This window comes from Mangifera indica, chromosome 7 (assembly GCF_011075055.1).
Source record: "Mangifera indica cultivar Alphonso chromosome 7, CATAS_Mindica_2.1, whole genome shotgun sequence".
Classification (NCBI taxonomy): domain Eukaryota; kingdom Viridiplantae; phylum Streptophyta; class Magnoliopsida; order Sapindales; family Anacardiaceae; genus Mangifera; species Mangifera indica.
The window spans coordinates 14,252,706-14,277,741 of record NC_058143.1 but is presented as its reverse complement, the minus strand read 5'-3'; the positions used below and the strand labels follow the sequence as shown (position 1 = coordinate 14,277,741).

Genomic DNA, 25,036 nt, shown 5'->3' with positions numbered 1-25,036 from the left:
TAATATCTTTATTTCAAGATTTTAAATTTATTTATTTAAAATTATAATTAGATAATGATATAGGATTTATTCATTTCAATAAAATTATAGGTATAATTTTTATGTACAAACATAGATATATCATTATATAATTGAGTATTATTTTATTTTTAATTTTTAATTATTTAATCATACGATGATATATTATTATTTATACATAAAATTATGCATAATTTAACATTACTCTATTCATTTATTCGTCAATAAGTTACATAAATAATTAAATTACATGCATATAATATTTTGTTATTTATTTAATGAATTAAAAATATAATTGGAAGCATTTAGAGAGAAATGAAAAGGTTCGATGAGTTGGATCCAAGTCAAATTGGAATATGAGTTCGTTTGAGTTCGATTTATATCTTAAATGACTAGATCAACTTCGGTTTTAAGTTTGAGTTCATTCAAACCGATGAGAGATATAATTAGAAGTTGTTGATAGGATAAATAATATTATTAATAAAATAAATACATCATTAATAAGATAAATAATATTATTAAAGAAGATTCGAATTAAATTTAAACTGAAACACTGAATCAAAACTCTAATTTGAATTTGATTTGAATTAAACGAAACATTAATTCAAGTTATTTTGGTTCTAATTCACCCGAAATGATTTTGGTAAATAAGGTGTCAAGGGCCCTAGTCACCAAATTCAAAATAATTAGAGATAAAAAAAGAGGTGGAGAAGGTGTAGACTCGTTATCTCTATTAAACAAGAAAATATATGGTAAAATAAAATAAAAAATATTTAAAAAAATTAATTAAAATATGAGTCCATAATATTTTAGTTAACAATCATCCACAATAAAAATATAACAATTAAAATAAAACTAGATGAATTTATAAAATATATAATATAAATGGTCAGAGTTAAACGATATTTTTTAAAATTAGAACTTGTTCAATGAGTTTAAAAACATAATATAAAATGTTAATTAGATTTATTTTAGAGTTTTTTTTTTTTTTTTTAGATTTTAAATGTTTATGATTTGGGGGTGTATTTCTATTTAGGGTATGGTTTTAAGATTTTTTGTTGATAAATGTTATATTTTTTTAGTGAAATTTGGTTCAATATTGACAAAAAAAATAAGGAAAGGTTAACGGTGTGTTTATTGGTACAAAACAATGAATTTGGTACGAAATCTTGTCGGTAGGCATCATTTGCCTAACAAACGTGATTGGTGATTCAAGCTTACTACTTAAATTTTGATAAATGGGATAAAAATAATTTTTTTGTGGGCCATCTTTTGGATATGACGAAATTATACTATAGGGAGGGTTAGATTCGAATCGAGTTAATTTGAGCTCGAGCTCGAGCCTGAAACGAGCCAACCTTAGTCAAGCTCGAGCTCAAGCTACTAGTCAGATTTTCTAATTAAAATTTTTGATATAAAACGACATCGTTTTGATTAATATATATTAAAATGACGTTGTTTTGATAACGAAAAACGAGCCGAACCAACTTCGAGTTTGATTTTCACGAGCTTGAACTTGAGCCAAGTATATGTGAACTGAACCGAATTCAACTCGATTTGAATCTAACCCTAACCATGGGAAATTCCACCTAAGGGGTTTCAATGGGCCTAAAGGGCTATAGCACACTATGCGGTTATGTTTATGTGGTTAACATGTCGATTGCCACTTAAAACTTGTGGAAATTAAAAACATAACATGAAATTGTTAAAATATCTTTTATAAACATGCATCAACAGAAGACGTTGAAAGATACTTAAACTCAAACATATCAAAATGTGTGTAGAAACCCATACATAAATCATACTAAGAGTCCGTAAAACAAAATTTCTAAATAAATACATCAATTAAAAATGTCTTATATGCCCTCATGATATTTTCCTGTTGATTGATCTCACATCGCACTTATCATCCTCATCTGTTACTTGTAAAATATTACATAAATAAGAGTGAGTGATAAATAACTCAACAAGTAAGAGAACTAAGTTGTACATCTTTTATAACTTAACCTTTTCATTGCATAATTTCCTCTTTAACTTAGTTATCGAAAATACATCTTTAGACTTTGAACCTTAAATGATTTGAAACTCTAATCTTAACTTAGACATTTTGATAACACCTTTGGTCCCCACAATTTTGATCACATTATTTTAATCATCTAGGATGCATCTCTGGATCATCTTTTGTATTGACTCTCTATATAAAATAAATGTAAAACTAGTGGTGAAAACATTTTTATTTTCTTTAAAAACATTTTTTTTGAAAAACATTTTCTTTGTGCCTATCTGTCTAGGTTGAGAAATTGATTTGATAGTTTGGTCAAGTGAGTTGCATAGCTATGAAGTTCTCTTTCTCTACATACACAATTGAAATGTTGTGCATAAATATATTTTACTATAAACTTGTGTAGAGAGAATCTTATAGACACCCTTCATAAAAACTATTATGAGAGATCATGTTTTCACGGATGTCCTAAAAACTAAACTACAAAATTTGTCTCACACATATCTAAAGGTATTCTAAAAACCCTCATTGTAATACCCTCAGGTATATTCCAGGGGTAATTATGTCTTTTAACCCTGTTTTGAGATACTTCCAATTTTTTTTAAATATATATATATGTTATGTATGGGTGTATTTATATAAATATACATATGTAAATAAATACAAAAAGAAAACAAAAAAAAAAGAGAAAGAGAAAAAGGGAGATAAAGTTTAGATAAAGGGAGAGTAAAGTCAACAAAGGCATCTCATCCCATTATTTTTCTATCATCTTCTTCTCCCGTAAAGCTCCAGCAGCCAGCCTCCTTTCATGTTCTTTTCTTTTGTTTTGTGAAGCCAAAGGAAGAAATTGAAGAGATATTGGAAGATAAAATAAAAAGAAAAAAAGAGAAGCACCTTGGAAGCTTTGGTAACCAAAGATCTCCTTCCTTTCCCTTTCATCTATGTTTATATGCATGTTATGTGAATATGTTAGTGTGTTTTGGTATTGATTTAAAGTTGTCTTGGTGATAAAGGAAGCAAAACAAAGAGGAGGAAGCCAACTTACAAAGATTTGACCTGAAACAAGGTAAGAGATATCATCCTTGATATGTGGCATGTTTTAGGCTTTTGGTTCCTTAGATCTATGTTATAAATGTTGATTTTGATGTTGAGGAATATTGTTTTGCCATTTGGGATGTCTATGTATGTGATTTTGTTCATGGCAGAAAGTTACATAATATTTACAGTTTTTGCCACTGAGTTCGTCCCATGTTTTGGCTGCCTTATCTGATGAATTATGAGTACTATTATATCTTGTTGGAAAGCTCTTTGAATCCTCTTTCCAATGATATATAGTTTGTATGAATTAGAGATCATTTGGACTGTTAAAGATTGTATAAACCGAAAGGACTGTTTTACTAAATAAACAGAGGAGGCTGTTTTTGCCACTAACTTTATCTGTTGTTTTGACTGCCTGATTGATTGAATTATGAGTGCTATTATAGCTTGTTAGAAAGCTATTTGAATTCTCTTTTCAACGAGATATAATAGCACTCATGATTCCATAAATAAGGCAGTCAAAACGTGAGATAAACTCAATGACAAAACTGCCTCCTCTGTTTATTTAGTAAAACAGTCCTTTCGGTTTATACAATCTTTAATAGTGCAAATGATCTCTAATTCATACAAACTATATATCATTGGAAAGAGGATTCAAAGAGATTTCCAACAAGATATAATAGTACTCATAATTCATCAGATAAGACAGCCAAAACATGGGACGAACTCAGTGGCAAAAACTGTAAATATTATGTAACTTTCTGCCATGAACAAAATCACAAACATAGACATCCCAAATGGCAAAACAATATTCCTAAACATCAAAATCAACATTTATAACATAGATCTAAGGAACCAAAAGCTTAAAACATGTCACATATCAAGGATGATATCTCTTACCTTGTTTCAAGTCAAATCTTTGTAAGTTGGCTTCCTCCTCTTTGTTTTGCTTCCTTTATCACCAAGACAACTTTAAATCAATACCAAAACACACTAACATATTCACATAACATGCATATAAACATAGATGAAAGGGAAAGGAAGGAGATCTTTGGTTATTAAAGCTTCCAAGGTGCTTCTCTTTTTTTCTTTTTATTTTATTTTCCAATATCTCTTCAATTTCTTCCTTTGGCTTCACAAAACAAAAGAAAAGAACATGAAAGGAGGCTGGCTGCTGGAGCTTTACGGGAGAAGAAGATGATAGAAAAATAATGGGATGAGATGCCTTTGTTGACTTTACTCTCCCTTTATCTAAACTTTATCTCCCTTTTTCTCTTTCTCTTTTTTTTTTTGTTTTCTTTTTGTATTTATTTACATATGTATATTTATATAAATACACCCATACATAACATATATATATATTTAAAAAAAATTGGAAATATCTCAAAACAGGGTTAAAAGACATAATTACCCTTGAAACATATCTGAGGGTATTTATATAGCTTGTATGAATTAGAAACCGTTTGGACTGTGAAATAGTATGAAAAAGAAGGCTGCCCTGTTAAATGAACATGGCTGTGAACAGTATTTCACAGTTTGGAAAGGAAAAAGAAAGAAAAGAAAGGAAAGGAAAAGAAAAGAAAAGAAAGGAAAGGAAAGGAAAGGAAAGGAAAAAAAAAAAAAAGAGAAAAAGAAAAGAAATAAAAGTAAGAAAAGGTTGGGACTCAAGATTCAAGGGTCGTCCCAAGAGTAATGTCTGGTGAGTTATAAATAAATTTAGATGGAAGCAAAATTAGTAAGATATAAGACTCGCATGCATGCTATAAACTATGAGAGGGCACTTTACACTACACCGTCCGTAGTAGGGCACGTCCGCAGTAGGACACGTCCGTAGTAGGACATAGACCCCTAGTAGGGTCTGCTCGCAGTAGAGCTCAATTCAGATTCAAAAATAATGTAGTGAAAGAAAAAGAGTTTGAGCTTAGAAAAGTGTCAAATCCCTATAGTTAGCTTCTAGAAAGTATTAAATAGACACCAGATGGGACAAAGTATGACCTAAATAGTAAAAAGTGAACTAAATTACCCCCTCAATCTCTTATAGAGGTTAGGATGTGAGGTTGAGTCCCAAAAGTGAGTTAGAACAGAAAAAAAAAAAAGGGGATAGTTTACTTGATTCTTTCCCCTTACTGAGTGTTCTTATCACTCACTCTCTTTTCTTTCCTGATTGCAGGTACATGTGATCGAGGTAGCTGCGAGGCAGGGTCAGGTCAGCGTAGGTAGATCCGGCTGGAGCAGGTTATCTCTGGTTCATATTACATGCATACTGTGACATGTTCTTATCGACTTTTGACTTTTTGAGATTATGGTACAGTTACATATGATTACTCCCTGTTTTCAGATACTTTCAGATGAGTCTTCATATGAGTATATACATCTTTTGTTCGCTTCCAGATTTTTAGTTTTCTTATAATACTTCCTAAACACTTTTAATGATGCGTTTATTTTAAAGTATTTTTAAAAAAGAAAAAAAATAGACGCTCTGAATATTAAGTCGTAACATTTCTCCTTCGGTGGGTAGTACTTCTAGGAAGGGATGTTACACTCTTCTGTTATCCTAAGTCCTTATGTGTCATGTGGAATCAGATCACACACATGTAATATAGATTACTAGTTACCCATATGTCCAATGTCATGGTAAGTGTTCTAGAAACTATCTATTAAAGCTAATAATGCAATATTCTTCCCAAGAAGTATACTTTTGTTGTGTAATTTATACAACTAATGTAATAAGTTCATAGGGGTATCTTTTTAATTAATTTCTTAAAACTTTAGGAGCACATTTATTAAAAACACACTAAAGTTTTTTGTTGACAAATTTTCAAATTTTTTGTAGTGATTAATGTTTTTTCCCAAAGTGAACAATTGAAACCTTTTTTGTTGTAACTAGTGTCAATCTTAATTGTATTGAGAAGCAGTGGTGATTAAAGAGTAGAATTAAGTTATAAATGGCAACTCATGTTTAAATCCTGGGTCAACATTTAAGAACAAATATCATGAGTTACTATGAACATTTTTTCCCCTAGACCCAATAGGTTTTGGAGGTGACAGTTAGACCCTTATCAATTACTTAGTATTTACAATTTTTTTTGTTCTTTAATAAAAATCTAAAATACCCTTAATCTTATTTTATCTAAATGACATTAAAACGAAACATTAAAATGAGAAAAAGGCCATAATTAATTATTCTGTTAAAATTTAGTTTTGCTAATTACATGAAAATAGTATTTAACAGTTGAAGGCTATTTTAGTCTTTTAGAGAAGATATTTCAAACACTTATAAACTATTAAGTAAACCTTATATCTGTGATTTGTCTACAGGTATTCTATACAAATAAAAATAAGCCAAAAGACTTTTTCCCACCCAACGTTTGACGAAGGGCTAGACTCGAATTGAGTTTATTTGAGCTCAAACTTAAGTTTGACTCGAACAAGCTTGAAATGAATCAGCTCTATACGAACTCAAACTATTCATCAAATTTTTCAATTAAAAATTTTGATACAAAATGATGTCGTTTTAATAACGAAAAAAGAGTCGAACTAAATTCGAGTTTGACTTTCACGAGCTCGAGCTCAGCTATATGTAACCGAGCCGAGCTCGAGCTCGGCTTGGCTCGAATCCAACCTTAATTTGACGTAATTCTAAACTCTCATTTGTTTATTTTTAAGAGCCTAAAATCTCATTTATAAGTGAATTTATGTTAATATTCTTAATAAAATATAAAGGTAAAATTATTATTTTAATAATAATATTAAAAGACATAATTTAATATATTTTCTCTCTCAAATTTTAAAAACTAACGACTTTATTTATATCTAAAATTTTTCAGTTTTAAAAAATCATATTTTTTCTTCAAAACTAAGCCTTTTTTTTCTTATTGTCTCTCTCTCATCTGGACAACAAAGACATTATTTGGACAAAACTTTATCGCTTTGTTTGGACGACAATGTGTCTAAATAAATCGTCTAAATTCATCATCTAGATGTGAAAGAGAGGATGACTGTAAGAAAAAGATCCTAGATTTGAAGGAAAAAATATAATTTTTTTTAAAATTATAAAATCTTATGTATAAATGAAATTATTAATTTTTAAAATTTAAAAAAAATTAATAAATTATAGATATTTTTAATATTATTATTAAAATAATAATTTCATCTTTACATCTAATTAATAATTTTAGTAAAAATTGATTTATAAACGGGATTTTAAATTTTTATAAGTTGACTGATAAAAATTTCTGATAAAAATTTGAAATGGGCATAAGTCTTTTGGCAAAAAAAAAAAAGGGGGTTTACAGTTGAACTTTGGTGGATGAAGGCCCACTTTAAACCCAACGTATAGAAAAAGCATAATTTATTCAAATTAAAAATCATTAATAACTTCACATTAGCTCGTGCTTCCTACTCATACAATCACTCACTCCACGTCATTAATCATTTCGTTCATGGACAAAGTCATAATTACCCTCATCAGTCATGCTTCCTCGCGCTACTTATAGCACAATCTGTAAGGTTACAATAGTCATTCAAGCAGTTGAACAGGATGCTTGTAACAAAATTAATCCAACAATTACAGTGACACTGTCAAGAAACTGAAACCTTCATCATCTACAACAAACGTACATGTCTTTGTCTTATAAAGGGATCTGGACCGTGCTTTGTTGGGGCCGAAAGATTAATGCGGTTGATATTAGATAAATTATTATCAAAACATGTTGGACGGTCTGAATGGGATGAATTCCTAAAACGCGTTGTAGATGATTTCGTTGAAAAACAGGCTCCCTCGTCGTCTGTCACTGATCCCTCTTTCTGTTTTCGTTTCAGCAAGAAAATCACCGAACTTGGTGTTTCAATGAGAAGAAACGAACTCTAAAGAGGCCATGTTTTGTTTCGGTTTGTAGAATATCAAAAAGTTGTAAAAATTAAAATACATTGCTGAATTATTCTAGATCTGAATTTTGATTGCTTCGCTTTGTAACCGAATAATTGTTTATCTATTTATTTATCCTGTCGAGGATCGTCTTCAAGCTTCTTACGCAATGAACGACCTTTTAGGAGTAAGTTTATCAGCTCACATTTTTTTAAAATTTTTTTTAATTGTTTGTAAATTAATGTAGGTTTTGTTTTGTTTTATTTGATAGTGAGGATGTGGAATTGTTTTTAGTAAGAGTTTTGGTTTGTCTTGGTTCTATTTTGATTGTGATAGCTGTATTAATTTTACTAAATTCTTTTTGTGTTGTTTACAATTAACAACTGATAATTTTAACTGCTTAGTTTGAATTTTATTTGAATTTTAATTGGAGTTTAGAATTTTCTGCTTGTTTTCTGAGAAAGAGATGAGAAGATGAAATGTAGTGTAATGAAGCTACATCACTTAAGAACCACCTTAAAATTTTAGTTGTCAAATGTTTAACAATAATGATGTATCAGCTTCAGGTTTTGAAGAAGATCAAACTGAAATAATTAGTAGCAAGGAAATCAGTTTACGATTGTCCTCTTATTTGGTTAATGATGTTCTTAGTACTATGGTGATGTATTGGGGCTACATTTGAATACAACTTTGATTGACACTGTGCAATACTACGGATGTACTTTTGCAATTTAGAAGCTTAGGGATAAAGTTTTTGTTTACAAGGCTGGTTTTTACAATTTGATTTTGACTAAATACTCAAATTTTCAAATAATATTGATTATTTTATTTTATATTTGTATCAGTTTTATTGGTTTGCTGTTATGGAAAACAATTGAAAATTTGAATTATAGTTTTATTTTTTTCTAATTGTGTATGGAGGTTTCTGTTATGGAAAATAATCTTGAGTTGCATCTTGTAGGAGATTAGGTTGCTTTTGATGATTAAAAGAGCTTATTTTTCACTAATATGATCACACCTTTTTGCTTTCCAGTAAAAGAAAAACAGGGAAAAAAAATCATATTTATGTTATGTGGACTAGATTGAAGCCTGATTTTGTTGTAGAGAGTCTGAGATCTTGTGTCTTTTTTGGTCATATTGGACATGATTAAATTTGAGTGCTCTAGAAAAATTATTGCTTGAGAAAAAATTAATAATTGATCTGAAGCGAAGAATAACATACTTTTCAACTTTAATTACATTGTTTGGAGATTGTAATTACAGAAGTTTCATGCTTTAGACTGATCTGTGTCCTAGTGCCGATTTTTCAAGTCAACTGGTGGTTTTTTTAGGGTCTTTGTGTGTTTTACTTAGGATGGCTTTAGTTTAATGTAGTTCTTGAGTTTTTTACTGTGTAGAGTTTCAAACCATATGTATGCAACTGAAAACATCTTTGAGTCTCTTTCCTTTTATTACTGTTGGCTATAATGCTTCATAGATGAAATGGTGCTGTTAGGGTTAAGATTCAGTGTTTTGCTGTAGGATCTTATCTGCTCATAACTTAATTACTTTTGCAGAATTCTTTTGAGCTCCCTCGGAGTCAAAGTTCTAGAGGGGGAGATATTGAGTTAGGGGCACCAATAAATTCTGGAGAACTGGGCTTGGAAATTTTCTTTAAAAAGGTGATTTCAACTTCTTACTTCGTTTGTTTGTTATGTGCAAGGCTGAAGGAAGGTCGATATAGTAACATTCTTTTCTGCCTTTTTAGTCTTTTCATGTTATCTGTTTTTGTTATTGTTATCATTTGTACTGGCTAAAATACAAGTTTTTGAATTATCAGTAATGAGTCTTATAATATCATATTGCATCACATCATGTCCTTTTTACCTTTCTTTGGCAGGTTCAAGAGATTGATAAAGAATATGCAAAGCTTGAGAAACTACTTAAAAGGCTCCAGGTAGAAAATTTGCTTCTTTTGGTGATGTTGATTTGATTTGCAGTTTTGTTAGAGAGCATTTTAACTGTCTAGTCATCCATGTTTTATATTAGGAAAAATGTTTAACATCATTTCTTTTGAGGGATTCATTTAGATTTTTTTTGGCAAATTTCTATCTTTAGAAAGGTGTATAAAATGGACTGGTCTTTCATCTACATTAACATAGCCTTCTAATCTGTAATTTTGCTGGTTTTATGGCCTGGTGACTTTACATAGTGAGCTATAATAGATATTATTGAGAAAATATGAGTCAAAATTCAACTCGAATTAGTGGTAGAAAAGATCTTCTATGTACATGTTGACCTGCTTTTCGTAATGTGTTCTTTATCATCATTTTCCTGCACATCATGAATGCAGGATGCACATGAGGAGTCAAAGTCTGTGACCAAGGCTCCTGCCATGAAAGGTAATCAGTAAACTGATGCGGTTCTTTTTTATCTTGAAGTGCATTTTTTTAAATTTAGATATTTCTTTTCTTCCACTGTTTCCTTTTTGTAAATCAAGTATAAAAATTGTGCTTTAGAAGATGGTACTTAAAATTGTATATGAAAAAGCTGTAGAAACTTAATTATATTTTCACTGTATCAGTGTATCAACCATACATATTCTCATGTGTTCAAAACAAGCTGCAGGTTGTATTTTGCAATGGTCAGAGAATTCATTAAGAGGAACAAAATCAAAGGAATAAATATAAGAAATCTATGTACCTATGGATGATGAACAAATAGGAGTTCACTGGACTCAGTTTATTAACACTGGTTTGAAGTTTATAGTAGGTGATAAAGCCATGCAGACTTCAAATAACAAAGGCCCAAATGACCTTTAAGGAGATACCTGTGAAAGCCACAAGCAGCTTTCTATTAGCCACCGAGGACATATATTTACATATGTGGAGTCCTGTTTAAGTACATTAATACAGATGTGTTTTTGTGTGTGGGTGGGAAATCAGTCAAATTTCCTTATTGTCCTCAAAAATTTAAATAGTTTCTTGTTTGCATGCTTTTGGATCCATTATTGTATAGTTTCATTACTTTTTTTTTCCTTCTATTCATCAACTTACTGATTAGTTGCAGTTTTTTGAACTTAATCAATTGCAATAATGGATCCTGTTCTTTTCATTAGCAATCAAAAAACGAATGGAGAAAGATGTTGATGAAGTTGGGAAGATAGCTCGTTTTCTGAAGTCTAAGATTGAAGAACTGGATAGAGAGGTAAAAAACTCGCTGCTTTTGTTCCATGATTTGTTTTACTTGTTTCGCTTATATATCCATTCTTTTATGTGCTCCAGAATTTAGCTAATAGGCAGAAGCCTGGGTGTGGAAAAGGAACTGGTGTGGATAGATCAAGAACTGCAACAACTCTGTAATTACTTTCGTCTTTATTATTTCTTCTTTCCTTACTATTTTCCGGGACAGTATCATAGAAAATTTTTGAGTTCTTTAATATATTGGATGGTGACATGAATATAAAATTCGTAGAGATCTGCATTAGCACTACCATAAGTAAAGTCCTGAAGTTTAGAATTCAATTTGATACTCTGTGTGGGAGAAAAACTTTTTGATTTTTGTGCATAATAGAGTTTCAGCTATCAGATCCACCATGATTCACTTTATTATTTTTGTTTCAGGGCATTGAAAAAGAAGTTGAAAGATAAAATGGCAGAATTTCAGGTAGTTCAGATATAAATAAATTTTACAAGATTACTTTCTTTTCTATTTCTGAAAAGTTAAGTTTGGTATAGTCTTTTTTGGTTGTTTTGAATGTTCTCATTTTTACAGTTCCTTAATATTTTTGCAGGTTCTAAGGGAAACTATCCATCAAGAGTACCGAGAGGTGGTTGAGAGGCGTGTTTATACAGGTTTGAACCCTGCACCTGTTATTGTTAATGGTTATAATATCTGAAAAAATTCTCTAGCCTTCCAGTATGTAGCTGATTTTTTGTATTGCATGATTTGAATGGTTTAGTAACGGGTGCAACAGCAGATGAAGAGGTAAAATTCATTACTTTCCAGAATACTAACTAAATATTGCTTCTTGTGAGCTCATATCTCACTGTTGAACAATGTACAGACAATTGACAAATTGATTGAGACTGGAGACAGTGAACAAATATTCCAGAAAGCAATCCAGGAACAAGGACGGGGCCAGGTTTCTCTTTCTTTATTTCCACAACCCACCCATTTCCTCATAAGAGTTTTTTCTTCCTGTCAAACTGTTTTTTATTGGTTGGAGATTGAAGTGGATTTGGGGAAGGAGCAGTATCCATTGATACTAAATTATTTGATATATGGTTTATTTGCAGATAGTGGACACCCTGGCAGAAATTCAGGAGCGGCATGATGCTGTTAGGGATATGGAAAGGAAGCTTCTTGATTTACAACAGGTATTTCATAAATTTGTTGCATTGGTGTGAATTATGTTCATAAAAAGAATCAGTTCAAACCTGTGGGGCTATTTAGCCTATAGAAATTGGAAGTTATCCTACAGTGGTATAACGGGAGTAATGAGAGCATGCATTTTCCCATTGAACTTTCCAAGTTTTACAGTCAAGCTAAACTTTTAGGAATATCTGAGTTGTGCCGTAGGAATGAGCAACAATTTCACTTAGTCAGCCTGATGGCTTTTACAATTCACATGGTTCTGACTATGTCGAACCTGATGGCTTAGAGCAGCCAAACAGTCTTCTAAAGCATACTGTGTCATCAACGGTTTTGAAATCTCACCAGCTGATAGAAAGAATATATATTGATTCTACATTTAAATTACTTTGTTGCTCTGCAGATCTTTCTGGATATGGCAGTATTGGTGGATGCACAGGGAGACATGCTTGACAACATAGAATCTCAGGTAAATTTAACTACTTGTTACCCTAGAAATTGGAGAAAAGAATAATGCTTGATATAAAAAAAAAAAAAATCTGCATGAGTAGATATTAACTATAAAAGACATAATAATGTGGGATCCAAGTCTTATAACTTGCACTTAGGATCCTAACAGGGTCCTAAGATGGTATTAATTTCCTGGTTTCATGTCCATCTTACCTTATTTTAGGTTTCAAGGGCAGTAGATCATGTGCAATCGGGAAACACTGCACTCCAAAAGGCGAAGAAGTTGCAGAAGAGTTCGAGGAAGTGGATGTGCATCGCCATTCTCATTCTCCTCATCATTGTTGCAATCATAGTTGTTTCAGTGATCAAACCCTGGGTTAGCAACAAGGGTGCTTAGGAGCTTGGCCAATTACAAATACGTTATATGCTTTCCATCACGTAAGCTTCTCAGATCTGCAGCTATCCCTGTTAACTAATGAAGGTCCAATGTTTAATCCCGGATTCTCTTTGATTTTGATCAAGCAAACCCTTAGTTCTTGCCACGTTGAAAATTGTAATGTACACCATGTTACTTAAAAGTTCAAGTTCAAGCTTCCATATTCTTTGATGTAATTTGAGAAGTGATTTATTATTTGGTTAATTTTCATACAAGATTGTTTTGTACCGATGATTTATCTGGGGGTGCTGTTTGGGGACCCAAAATTTTAAACTAGCAACAATAAAAAAATTTAAATTTGGTCACATTTTGGAGGTTTACATCATATCTTTTCACATTCTCTCTTGTTTTTCATTTACCATTATTAATCAATTCCACCAAATTTAATTAACAATTTGTAACGTGCTAGATCCCTTAATAAAATTGTACATAAATCTCCAAGGTATGAGTTTGTTAGAGCATTGAGCTTAAATTGGAATTTAATTGATTTTTTTCTTTTATAAATGAGGATTTGTTTGTCTATATTTATTAGATGTATCAGATAAGTTAATATTATATAAATATGATAAAAATTTAAATTTAAATTTAAATCTTAATTTTAAAAGTTTTATACTCTACTAGTTTTATTAACTGTTGGAGTTATTTTAATTGAATTTGTCTAAGCTTAAAAATAAATTTGATTTAAAAAAATATAAAATGAGTTTGATTCAAACGAACTTGAGTTAAATATAAAAATTGAATATTTTAAGATTTTATTCGAGTTTTAATAGTGTTTGATTCGTTAAACTTAAAAAATTTTAATATAAATAAATTAAAACGAAATTATTTTAATTAATACGTATAAAAATAATATTATTTTAGGTATTTTTTATTCAATTATAATACTTATTGGGTTTAAAATCAATTTGAATTCAAATTTTAGTTAAATTCAAATTTAGTTTCTCAAAAACGAGTAAAATTTGAGCAATCTTAGTGCAAGTTCGATCTTAGAGGTATTTGAGCAGATCGCTGTTCAAGCCTTACCCTAATTAAAGATTCGACATTCGTCCACACGGTAAAGCCTGAGTACTCAGAGTATGATTACATTTTGGTCCTTATGATCTTTCAAATAGCAAATATGCCCATGACGTGAACCCGTTCAGTCATTTAACATCGTTAAATGTTAATGTCTCTTCGTCATACCAAATCCTATATCCATTTGGCGTCCGGGAAAAAAAATTGGCAGCGTACACTCCGCATTTTAACCGCCGGCGACGGCGACATTCCGGTTAGATTCGTCGAGAAGAGAGTCTCTGAACCGACGTAATTTCGCAACTTCAGTACTACTGGTTCGTTCGCCCAAACTCTCAGTAAACGAAACCCACTCCTTCACCATCTACGACGGCCTTACCCCAAATTGGGTCATCGACCCGCTGATGTACGAAACCCCAACAATTTATTGATGCATCCTCACTCCTGCCTACCAATGCAAATACTCCCAAATTGATATAGAAGAAGAAAAAAAGGTAATATTTTGTTAAAAAATTAATTAAGCTGCAACTTATTTGCATGGGTTTGGCTTTTGAACCTTGTTGTTTGTCAATGCCATTACTGAGACGCCTTGTATTTGGAACTGGTGGAGAGAGAAGAAATATGGGTTGGGTTTTCAATTTTGATTTTCTTTTAAGTGTGTGATATGAAATGTAATTAATTGTTTTGAGTTGGTTAGCAGTTGTGTTGTTGAATAAATTTCAAAGATTTATTTGCTCTGTTGAATCATTTTGTATTTAATTGAGATGATCATGTGCTTATGATTTTTTGATTGTAAAACCAAGGCTAAAAACCTCATCTTCCAGATGCCTACTATTTTTTCCCCCTTGGAATAGAAAAAGTGAAGATAGAAAACAACAAACAATTGTACCCATTGAATGCTTACAAAAACAGAAACACAACTCAATTCAATTTCGACAGCTAAATTGATTAGCTCTTTGCATTTTTGTATAACATTCAATATTGAAGGTCTGTTGCTAGTTTTCTTGAGAATGAATTAGATTAAACCTGAATAAAGAAGAATGTTGCATTATGATTTTAATATATTCAGTTTGTGGTATCTTATGTGATATGTATTTTTTGTGATGAATGGTGATATCACTGTATTGTGGATTGTAAGGTCTGAAGAAGGGAAGGTGTTAAAACTGTAGTTACTCTTTGTCCGTTGTTTGTGAAGAGTAGATATGTAATTATTACCCATTTGTTTTAGTTGACATGCAGAATTTTGATTTGCTTGTTACTATCATTGCCTTAGGATCTTCATTCTATTATGGAGGATGACCAAATGAAAATAAGCTGTGGGAGCAAAAGAGCAAGATCTGCAGAATTTAATTTACACTGGAGTGAATGGCAACTCCTTGATTCCATTCTCCCTACCGGAGGGTTCGCTCATTCATTTGGTATTGAGGCTGGTGTTCAAGCCCGCACTATTTCATCTCCTGATGATCTTCGAACTTATCTGATTCATGTGTTGGAGAATACTGGGAGCTTACTACTTCCTTTTGTTTACTCTGCAACTGTTAATCCAACTTTAGAAACCTGGCATAAACTTGACAGAATGTTGGATGCAACTTTAACTAATGAAGTAAGTCGAAAGGCATCAATTACACAAGGTTTGGCACTTATGAGAGTAGCTGCTGCAGTGTTTTCAGAAATTCCCTCTCTCAAAAGTATGAGGGAAACCTCTTTGTGCTCTGGCACTGTTGCTTTCCACCATGCTCCTGTTTTTGGGATGATCTGTGGACTTCTTGGGTTGCAGAGTGAAACTTCTCAGAGAGCTTACATGTTTGTCACAATAAGAGATGCTATTTCTGCAGCTACACGATTGAACTTAGTTGGACCACTTGGTGCAGCCGTATTGCAGCATGAGATTGGTGTTGTTGCTGAAGCTATGTTGAACAGATGGAAAGACCGTGTAGTTGAGGAAGCTTGCCAAACGGCTCCATTGCTTGATATTGTGCAAGGGTGTCATGGTTACTTGTTTTCTAGACTGTTTTCTTCTTGATGTTCCAGCAAGGGCTTCAGTTTTTTTTTTTTTCCTTCTGTTTTGTTCATCTACGAGCTTTGTAAATTTCGGCTGATTTTTAAGAAACCTAAATGTGGATTGCTCGATGACATGTTATGGCCTTCAACAATGTGTTTGATGTATTTGTTATTCTCAACTCAGATTTTATCAATTTACAGTTGATTGAAAATTCGTATTTATTTAGGGGTTTTTCTTGACTGTCCAAGGTTTAGTCAAATAATAAAAGTGTCTTTGAGATTTCAGAATTTGTTGGTTAATGTACAATCAAAATTTGTAATTAAATGAGTTAATGGGTGTTTATTATTTACAGCAATGGGTTAATGAATGTTTAGTTCATCATTTATCATAAACTGACTTCTTCTTTGTGTATGTATTAGTAAATTGATGTGAACTTTGATGGAGAATTTATGCTTGGTTTTGATGAGCAGGTGATTTCTGAGATAAGTAGGGTGGTGGGGACCGGAATGTTGAGTGTATTGGAAACCAAGTATGCCTAGTTAACAAATGAGAGAAATTTATGTTTTTTATTTTTTTTTTGGGTTCAAGAAGAGCTGTTGCTGTGTATATAGTTAAAATTTATGTGTATATGTACCATATTTTTATTCTTCTTTTTTTAATTTACTTTGAAATTCTGAATATCAAATCAATATGATATACTTTCAACATAAAAAAAAGTAGCTCAATTGGTTTTGCAATGAGCCAAGTCATGGTCCCATATTTTATGCTTATTCCTTACCCATCTTAATGAGTGTCCTATATTGATTGAGAATTAAGTTGAGTGTGAGTATATAAATGTGAGGGAAAGGCTTAGCCCTTGATCTTGCTTTTGGGATAGAGGACTCAATAACACTTTTGTGGTGCACCAACAATTGGTATTAAAACCTAAGGTTAAAAACAATTCCATTCACCATTTTTTGAAAGAAGGTTAGTGTTGGATTTGTTGTGAGCGTTTCTAATGTGTGATAAGGGTAGTTTAGCATCAATTTTGATATCTCGATGAGGGGAGGTTTGACCCTAATTTAAAGGAGATTAGTGTTGGCTTTGGTAACTTTGGTAATATTCAAATGTGGGGGGCTTGACATTGGTTTGATTTAGGGGAGGTCTAGATGAGGGGGGTTCGACCTTGGTTTATGAGAGGTTAGAGTTGGGTTTGTTGTGAGTGATATTGAATTGATGACCCAATGTATGATAATGGGAGGATTGATATCTCACATTGATAACTTTGATAAAATCTCACCTCTAGAGACTCAAAGGAAGGAAGGTTAGTGTTAAGTTTATTATGAGCAGTATTAGAGGAGGAAAATTATATTATTAACTAAAGTTTGGCCATGGTTTAACTGAGGTTAATATTAAATTTGTTGTGAGTGGTGTTGGATTGATGATCTAATGTGTGATAAGAGGATGATTGTTAAGTAGTGTTGAACCGATAACCTAATATGTGATAAGGGAGGAATTATATTAAAAGTAACTTTGTTAAAATCTCATCCTCAAATGCCTAGATGATGGGTGGTTTGATTTATTTATTATGTGTGATAAATGTGTGAGTATATCAACGTGAAAGGAAACTCATCTTTTTAGTTAACGTTTGGGTAAGGGTAAAACTCTTAATGAAATTTAATTTTTTTTATTAAACATGAATAAAATTTAGACATAAAATTGTATGAAACATGAGCAAAAATATATTCTAATTAAATTTAGACAAAAAAATTTATTTATTTTTAATAAATATTAGAAATTATGAAATATATATTATGTTTTCAATATATTTATCATAAAAATTAACTGATTTTACTAAGAATACTTGACTGAAGGTGGGAAAATATCATTTTTCGATTCAAGGGTGTGAACTTGTCATTTGGACGTAGTTTGAGAGAATTCTATATTTCTTATTAATACAACTTTCAGATTATTTCAGCCCTACACGATTGAAGAAATCACAACTATTAACAAATTAAATCTTTTTTGTAAACTTAGGGGGGGAAATTGAAAAAATATTAACACGAAAACATATTAAAATTAAATTTGTTATCTTTCTCTCCTGGTTTATTTTTTATTTAATTTAAAACAATTCACAAATCAGATTAAAGAAATATTTGTTTTCTTTGCTTTAGATCTTAACATGGCGCCCGTCGGTCCGAGATCCGGTGATGCTATCTTCGCCAACATGGAGCGCGTGGTAACTGTTTGATTGAATTACTTTGTAATATGAAAATTTAATTTGTGAAATTAGGTTTGTTGAATTGAGTTGCTCGCCTTGGAAATATTTTTTGTGTAGAATGCTGAGCTTTTTACCTTAACTTACGGTGCCACCGTGCGTCAGTTACTGACGGATCTCGAAGAGGTCGAGGAAGTTAACAAACAGCTTGATCAAATGTACGCTTCTCGATTTACTTCGGTTTCTACATTTTTTTTTTTGAAATTGAATTGTTATTATGGCAAGGTTACTTCTTTAATAGATGTGCGATGTCGTATATATTGTCTTAAGTTCACTTCTGAATTAAGCTGAATCAAGTGTTTCTGTTGTAGTCTCCGATGGAATTTCTAGTGTTAGATGATATAACAATGTGAGTTTCGGGCCGTTTTCATTTGAATTTAATGACTTTGCAGGGGCTATAATATGGGAATTCGACTAATTGATGAGTTTCTAGCGAAATCTAATATCACCAAATGTGTTGACTTCAAAGAGACTGCTGAAGTGATTGCAAAGGTCTAGTTTTATTACTTGGTTGAAATTAATTAATCATACTATTTGTGCCAGAATTTGTTAATGTCGTTACTTACAGATATAGCTTTAACATATCATTTCATAAAGTTTCTTTTTCTTTTCCTGCATCCTATTGACGGTTATTACTATCAGTTGTGTATATTGACTCTGGACTAATAAAATTAGGACACAGTTAGTCTATCCATGGGTATAGTTAGTGATTGATGCCTATTGATCTGTCTTTGATAATGCATGCATAATTATGCTTCATTGAATTCACAATATATTGATATATAAAGGTGTCATTGAGCTTCACCTCAACTTAGTTAAATAAGTTGATCTTCATAATTTTTTTCTATCAAAGAGACACATAAAATTATTATTTAAAACTTTGGTGGCTTCGGTTTGTTGTGCTCTATTTGCTTTTGGATACTTGATGATATAAGTTTTAACTCAAGTTCTTCTTTTTTAGCTTGAAATTTTGGCCAACTATGAACCGCAGCTAAAAATATGACCGCCAGAAAGGGCCTGTATTGAAAGATTTAGGATGCATCTCCATGCAATATATTAAGCAGTTGACACATATTCTCTTAAATATTGTTGGAACCTTTTCAACTGGTGTCACTCTATTATGTTGGCATTTCTGTTAGTAAAGCTTTAGGAGACCTATGTGTAATGAATGAATTCAGGATTGGAAGCTCCCATATTCTTGAAATCTGATTGTGATGTAGATAGTGCCTGAATTAATTTATCAGGGTTATGGTAGAACAGTTCAGGTGCTAGGTTTACTGTCCTTCTGAAAGTTGTTGAGCCATGTTGTTTGGATTTGTTCTGGTCATCGAGCTCATTGATCCAGCCTGGTTTGCAGCATTAAACAGATGTCTAATAGTTATGTGGTTCTGTTACTTTTACTCAGCTTCTTTTCAGCATATATTCTATGGCTTTTATATTGATGTTGGCTGGTGTGGTTTCATTTAAAAAGCTGAGTTTTTTAATGTGAATTATATGACTTGCATACTGGGTCATGTTTGTATGGTTGCAGTTGACCTACTGTCTCAATGTCCTCTTCTTAGCATTAAGTAGGCTCAATTTATGACCTGATAAAGCTTCTGTACAGGTGGGTTTCAAAATGTTCTTAGGGGTTACTGCATCAGTGTCCAACTGGGATGCTGATGGGACATGTTGCAGCATAATTTTGGAAGATAATCCCCTAGTGGATTTTGTTGAGCTCCCTGATACCTGTCAAGGCCTTTACTATTGCAACATCTTGAGTGGAGTCATTAGAGGAGCCCTAGAGATGGTAACACCTCTTTGCTTGCACAACCTTCAATACCTTCCTTTTTATGGGATCTCTCCAACTGTTCTATTCTTTGTCTCCTACATGCCTCTTACAATTGATATTTGCTTTATCATAAAGAGTCAGGATTTTGCCATTGCCTGAAAGCTGTTTTATTGATGGAGCTTATTATATAAAATCATTTGAACAACAAAGCACTCGTAATTATGAAAAATTTCTTTTATATGCTATGTAAGATATTGCTAATGGGTGAATTCAACTGTGACTATATGGAAATGCAAGTTCCTCAATTTTAAGAAGCTTCTATTTTAAACCTTTTCGTTATCTAGTCTGTGAATGTTGCTAACTTCTAAACCTATTGTATGGCTTTCTTTGTGTGGTTAGTGGAGACCTTTTACTTTAGAGTATTTTCTGTTTCTTTAGTTTTTTTTCTCATAGAACCTTTTCTTTGTGTCTGAATTTTTTTTTTGTTAAAATGCAAAATTTATTAAATAATCAATTTATTTGATATAAAAAGAGGTGTAATTGAGTTGAGTTCAACTCATCCTAGTAAAAATTGGTGGTAGTTGCTTTTGCAACTCTTTGTGGTGTTCTCAGTATGTTCATTGCGGTAGCATTGAGGAATTTGGATGGTGCTGTTGCCCATGTTTTACTTTCTTCTGTTTTCTCCTTTCCCTGTGAATATTGTGGTCTGATTCTGTATGAGTCCAGGTGTCATTGAAGACTGAAGTCAGTTGGATCCGTGATGTGCTTCGAGGGGATGATGCATATGAGCTTCAGGTAAAACTTTTGAAGCAAGTTCCAGAAGAGTACCCGTACAAGGATGATGAATAGAATAACATGCTATGTGATGTGATATCATGAGCTGATTGTTGTAGTTTGGATTAAAAGATAGCAATTTAATAGCTTGACATATTATATAATGCAACTCTAGTGAGTTTTGAAGTTACATGAGCTAAAATGAATCCCACAAAATTTGTTTAGTGGTTAGATTTATTTTCTCTGGGTGAAGAAGAGACTTTTATGCAAAAATGTACAAGTTTTACAGTCAAATTAAGGTTAAGTATAGAGGGCCATGGTCTTGGCTCCTAGGCAGCAGCTACCTTTCACCTTGAGCCAATTAAACATGACTAAGAAGTCTACTATGAGAGACAGGCCGGAAGGGAGATGGTCGCCGGAAATTGAGCCCTAAGGGGATATAGTCATTTTTAAAACTTTGGGTAGAGAAAAATTATTAGATTTTTAAATAAAAGGGGGGAAATGTGATAAATTTTTAGTTTTTAAAATATTTTTAACTAAATAACATTTTTACCCTTAACTTAAACAGTAAATTTTAAAAGAAGGGTGAGACTTTAGATTTTTTAAATTTAACGGGTGGAACTTTGTCATTTTAGCAAAACCTTGGGTGGGAATTACTGGTTTGGCTTATTATTTTCATAATATTTGCACTTCATCTCTTTATTTAAGTATGTATAAAATGTTTAAGATATTTCTTATACTTTATTCTTGATAAAATCATTTAATTTATCACATTTATTAATTTCTTATATTTATTATTCCTCTAAATGAATCTAGCCTCATTTTCGGACAGTGCATTTGCTCTTTTATTTATTACAGTACTTTCATTTTATTAAAGATTTATCTTCTCAAAAATCTGTTTTATTTTATTAAATATTTTCCCCAGTAAGCGTTTTAAACTTCTATTTTAATTGTCTCCTATTTTATTTTATTTCTTTTAAAAATTCTCATAGACACCCAAGTTTTCCTCCCTACACAAAGGCCAATCCTTTGGTTCTTTGATAATCTCAGTCTTAAGAATGTACTTTCTTTACCCTAAACTCCATTATACTTCCCTATTTTACCATTATCTTCCATTTTCATATACAATAGACAGACTTTCATTTTATTTTCCAATTGTTATTTATTTACTATTGTAATTTCCTAATATAATTTAAACCTCAAAAAAGCCACCAATAACCTAATTACCCTTAATAAAAAATTACGATGACAAAAATAAGCTAAATACGTTAAACCTGTTTAAACTATGGAGTCTTGTATAGTCTGATTAGGAATCATTTATTTGAGTTTCATCAAGGGCATAATTGGTAAATTGCTAGATTTATCCTTTAAACAAATTTTGAAAAGTACGATTATTCAAATGACTATATGACTCCTTATTTCTTCATTTCTTTCTCTTTTTATTTATAATATAGGATAACCTACTATAAATTTACTGTTATGCCATTCTTTTTCTTTTCTTTTCGCTCTTTGTTTCAAGCATGGCCTTTTTCTTTTTGTTCTGTCTCTTTGTCTTCATAAATTGGGAAGGCATTTGCATGACCATGTGGGTTTGACTGACGAAAACAAAATCATAATTTACATTCCCACCATGCCACCCACACTAGCGCTAGGTTAGAAATGAGATTGACCTCGATCTCGAGTCTAAAAATTAAATATTTTTAAATTTAAATTTTAAAAATATTCAATTTATAAAATTTGTTAATATAAAAAATTTTGATAAAAATAAAAAAATGATGTTGTTATGAAAAAAATGACTAAAATGATGATTTAATTATAATACTAAGTTGAGTTTAAAGTTTAGTTAGAGTATGAATTTGAGATACACCCAAGTTTAATTTCTTTTGAATGAATCAAATTTAAATATATTTGAAGTGAGTTTAAACTTTAACTCAACTAAAATAGATCCGAGCTCGAGGTTGGGTGAGTTAGAGCCCCAGGACTTGAATCCAAGCCTATCCTCACCTTTGTCTCCTTGAAGCTTTACAAGAATCCAAAGTTTCCCCACAAGAAAGAAACACAAGACAACCTAGCAAAATTTATAACACAAAACAATTCTTTCCTTTATTATCGATCACGCTCCTTCTTCTTCTTCTTCATTTTGCTTAACCAACACTATCATTTACCATCCAATTTTGCCTTCGTCTTCCTTTTCTCAAAATCTCTGAGAGAAAAATAAAAAGAGTCTTCATTTTTGTTTTCGCCATGCCTCGGGCTGAACAAGATCGTTGTAAATGTTGCAGATGCTGCTGCAAAATCATTTTTTCTTTAGGCCTAACCTCGCTCTTCTTGTGGCTAAATCTTCGTACTTCAAACCCCAGATGCTCCATTCAAGACTTCTATCTTCCAGCCCTCGACAAATCTGTAAACTCTCCACACAACACCACTCTTTACTTCACCTTAAAGCTTGTAAACACCAACTACGACAAGGGCATCTACTACGACCCTTTAACCGTCACCATTGCTAACAAAGCAAATACCTCTGACCACATTGGAACTTGCATCGTTCCCAAGTTTTATCAAGGTAACAAGAAGAAAGCTAGGAAAAATGGCACTGTTAAGGTGGACAAGAGGGTGCTTTCACGGGCGGTTCTTCCTGGCGGGACGGCGGTTATCAGGGTGGATTTGGCAACGGCGGTGAGGTTCAAGATCATAGCGTGGAGGACTAAGAGGCGTAAGATCAAAGTTGGGCGTGAGATGGTTGTCAACGATCATGGAAAAGTCAACAAGAAGAACGTTAAGCTCTCTCAGGCGACAATCAGCTTGAGGTTTTGTGTAAAGGTTGGAGTTATATTAAATTTTTTTGTTTTTGTTTTTCTTAATTTATAGAGGAATTTGATATTTCCAACGATTTTTTTTCTCGAGTTTTCCAGAATTTCTATAAGAATTTTACAAAAGAAAATATGATTATTGGAATTTGGAAAAAGGAAAGGACATTGTTGGAAATTTATATTGACAATGAGTTGATTAATTTATCTCGTTGACTGAATAAATTAATTATTACAATAAAACTGTTTAAACCCATTTTAAATATATAATATATATATATTATTATGTGATTAAATAATTATAAATTAAAAATAAAATAATATTTTATCATATAATAACACATAAATATATATTCATTTGTATACTTAAAAATAATACATATATATTTCTTTAATTATTAACTTTCTTTGAAATTATATATAATTATTTCTAACTTTATATATGTTTATTAGACACATTCAAGTTGCTTAATTTTGAAACTTAGGTTAGTTCAAAGAAATTGAATTTGAGCTCAAGATTGAGTTTATTTAAAAAATGACTCAAATTTGAGTTTATTTAAATATTGAAGTTGGAGTTTAGCTTAGTTTATATTGAATTTAAAGTTAAATTATTTTCAAATCAAATTTGAAGCATAAATCTTCAATCTTTAATTGAATCTTATTCAAATCGACCTCGAATTAGGTTCTATTAAAATTCGGCCTGACTCAAATACAACCTTGATGTTCTAATTATTCTAACCCATGACTCAACATAATCTACCAATCGGCTATTTATAACCTGCAATATATATATATATATATATGCTTTTAATATTATGGAGGGCAATAAAATTATGCATATATATTTTTAATATATAATTAGATATATAGATAATATGATTTTAAACTAAAAATAAAATTACGGGGGAAAAGACTTGGTGGAAATTTTATTCTGCAAATTCTCAGCATCTTTCTATCTTTTCTTTCATGAAAATATCATCATACAGTAAAAGCAAAATTTTTAGATGCGTGAATTTTTGAAAGATTTTCAGCTGCATAGGATTTTCTTGTTTCAGCATTGCTCTATTTCCATTTTCAATTGTATGAATGCAGCAATCAAAGGATGCTTTGCCGCACAATTTTAAGGCAATTGGCTTGGAATTTATAGGCAATCTGATCCTTTCTCTTATAACTCATTGGAAGGGATCAATGCTTTGTTTAGCTTACGCAGAACTTATTCGTTACGTATATGGATATATTATGATGCAATT

At 31.6% G+C, this 25,036-nt stretch overlaps 4 protein-coding genes across 5 annotated transcripts; all 4 read left to right on the top strand.

The window, feature by feature from the left end:
* The first annotated feature begins 7,661 nt into the window (after positions 1 to 7,661).
* LOC123220046 (syntaxin-132-like) lies at positions 7,662 to 13,391 on the top strand. The gene is made up of 13 exons (XM_044642040.1): positions 7,662 to 8,112; positions 9,482 to 9,586; positions 9,805 to 9,861; positions 10,258 to 10,306; positions 11,023 to 11,111; positions 11,189 to 11,262; positions 11,528 to 11,570; positions 11,698 to 11,758; positions 11,866 to 11,891; positions 11,971 to 12,048; positions 12,203 to 12,283; positions 12,682 to 12,747; positions 12,952 to 13,391. Exons 1-13 carry the CDS (start codon positions 8,095 to 8,097, stop codon positions 13,123 to 13,125), a joined length of 921 nt encoding a protein of 306 aa, XP_044497975.1. The 5' UTR covers positions 7,662 to 8,094; the 3' UTR covers positions 13,126 to 13,391.
* A 777-nt stretch (positions 13,392 to 14,168) lies between these two features.
* On the top strand, positions 14,169 to 16,398 carry LOC123220302 (urease accessory protein F). Of its 2 annotated transcripts, none has more exons than XM_044642427.1 (2): positions 14,169 to 14,666; positions 15,447 to 16,398. In XM_044642427.1, exon 2 carries the CDS (start codon positions 15,464 to 15,466, stop codon positions 16,196 to 16,198), a length of 735 nt encoding a protein of 244 aa, XP_044498362.1. In that variant the 5' UTR covers positions 14,169 to 14,666; positions 15,447 to 15,463; the 3' UTR covers positions 16,199 to 16,398. The 2 variants fall into 2 exon arrangements, with proteins under 2 accessions (XP_044498362.1, XP_044498361.1); XM_044642426.1 differs by having other exon boundaries at positions 14,176 to 14,669; positions 15,449 to 16,398.
* Positions 16,399 to 18,234: 1,836 nt separating this feature from the next.
* LOC123220225 (trafficking protein particle complex subunit 3-like) lies at positions 18,235 to 21,203 on the top strand. Its single transcript, XM_044642302.1, has 5 exons — positions 18,235 to 18,395; positions 18,495 to 18,592; positions 18,827 to 18,926; positions 20,041 to 20,223; positions 20,932 to 21,203. Exons 1-5 carry the CDS (start codon positions 18,339 to 18,341, stop codon positions 21,052 to 21,054), a joined length of 561 nt encoding a protein of 186 aa, XP_044498237.1. The 5' UTR covers positions 18,235 to 18,338; the 3' UTR covers positions 21,055 to 21,203.
* Positions 21,204 to 22,909: 1,706 nt separating this feature from the next.
* On the top strand, positions 22,910 to 23,866 carry LOC123221655 (protein NDR1-like). The gene has a single exon (XM_044644528.1). It carries the CDS (start codon positions 23,224 to 23,226, stop codon positions 23,845 to 23,847), a length of 624 nt encoding a protein of 207 aa, XP_044500463.1. The 5' UTR covers positions 22,910 to 23,223; the 3' UTR covers positions 23,848 to 23,866.
* Positions 23,867 to 25,036: the final 1,170 nt, after the last annotated feature.

Coding starts and splice junctions, on each gene's coding strand:
- LOC123220302 (XM_044642427.1), top strand. CDS start 15,464: ATGGAGGATGACCAAATGAAAATAAGCTGTGGGAGCAAAAGAGCAAGA.
- LOC123220225 (XM_044642302.1), top strand. CDS start 18,339: ATGGCGCCCGTCGGTCCGAGATCCGGTGATGCTATCTTCGCCAACATG. Junction 18,593..18,826: donor AACAAACAGCTTGATCAAAT/GTACGCTTCTCG, acceptor ATGACTTTGCAG/GGGCTATAATATGGGAATTC. Junction 20,224..20,931: donor TTAGAGGAGCCCTAGAGATG/GTAACACCTCTT, acceptor GTATGAGTCCAG/GTGTCATTGAAGACTGAAGT.
- LOC123221655 (XM_044644528.1), top strand. CDS start 23,224: ATGCCTCGGGCTGAACAAGATCGTTGTAAATGTTGCAGATGCTGCTGC.
- LOC123220046 (XM_044642040.1), top strand. Junction 9,862..10,257: donor AACTACTTAAAAGGCTCCAG/GTAGAAAATTTG, acceptor TCATGAATGCAG/GATGCACATGAGGAGTCAAA. Junction 11,263..11,527: donor TCAAGAACTGCAACAACTCT/GTAATTACTTTC, acceptor TTTTTGTTTCAG/GGCATTGAAAAAGAAGTTGA.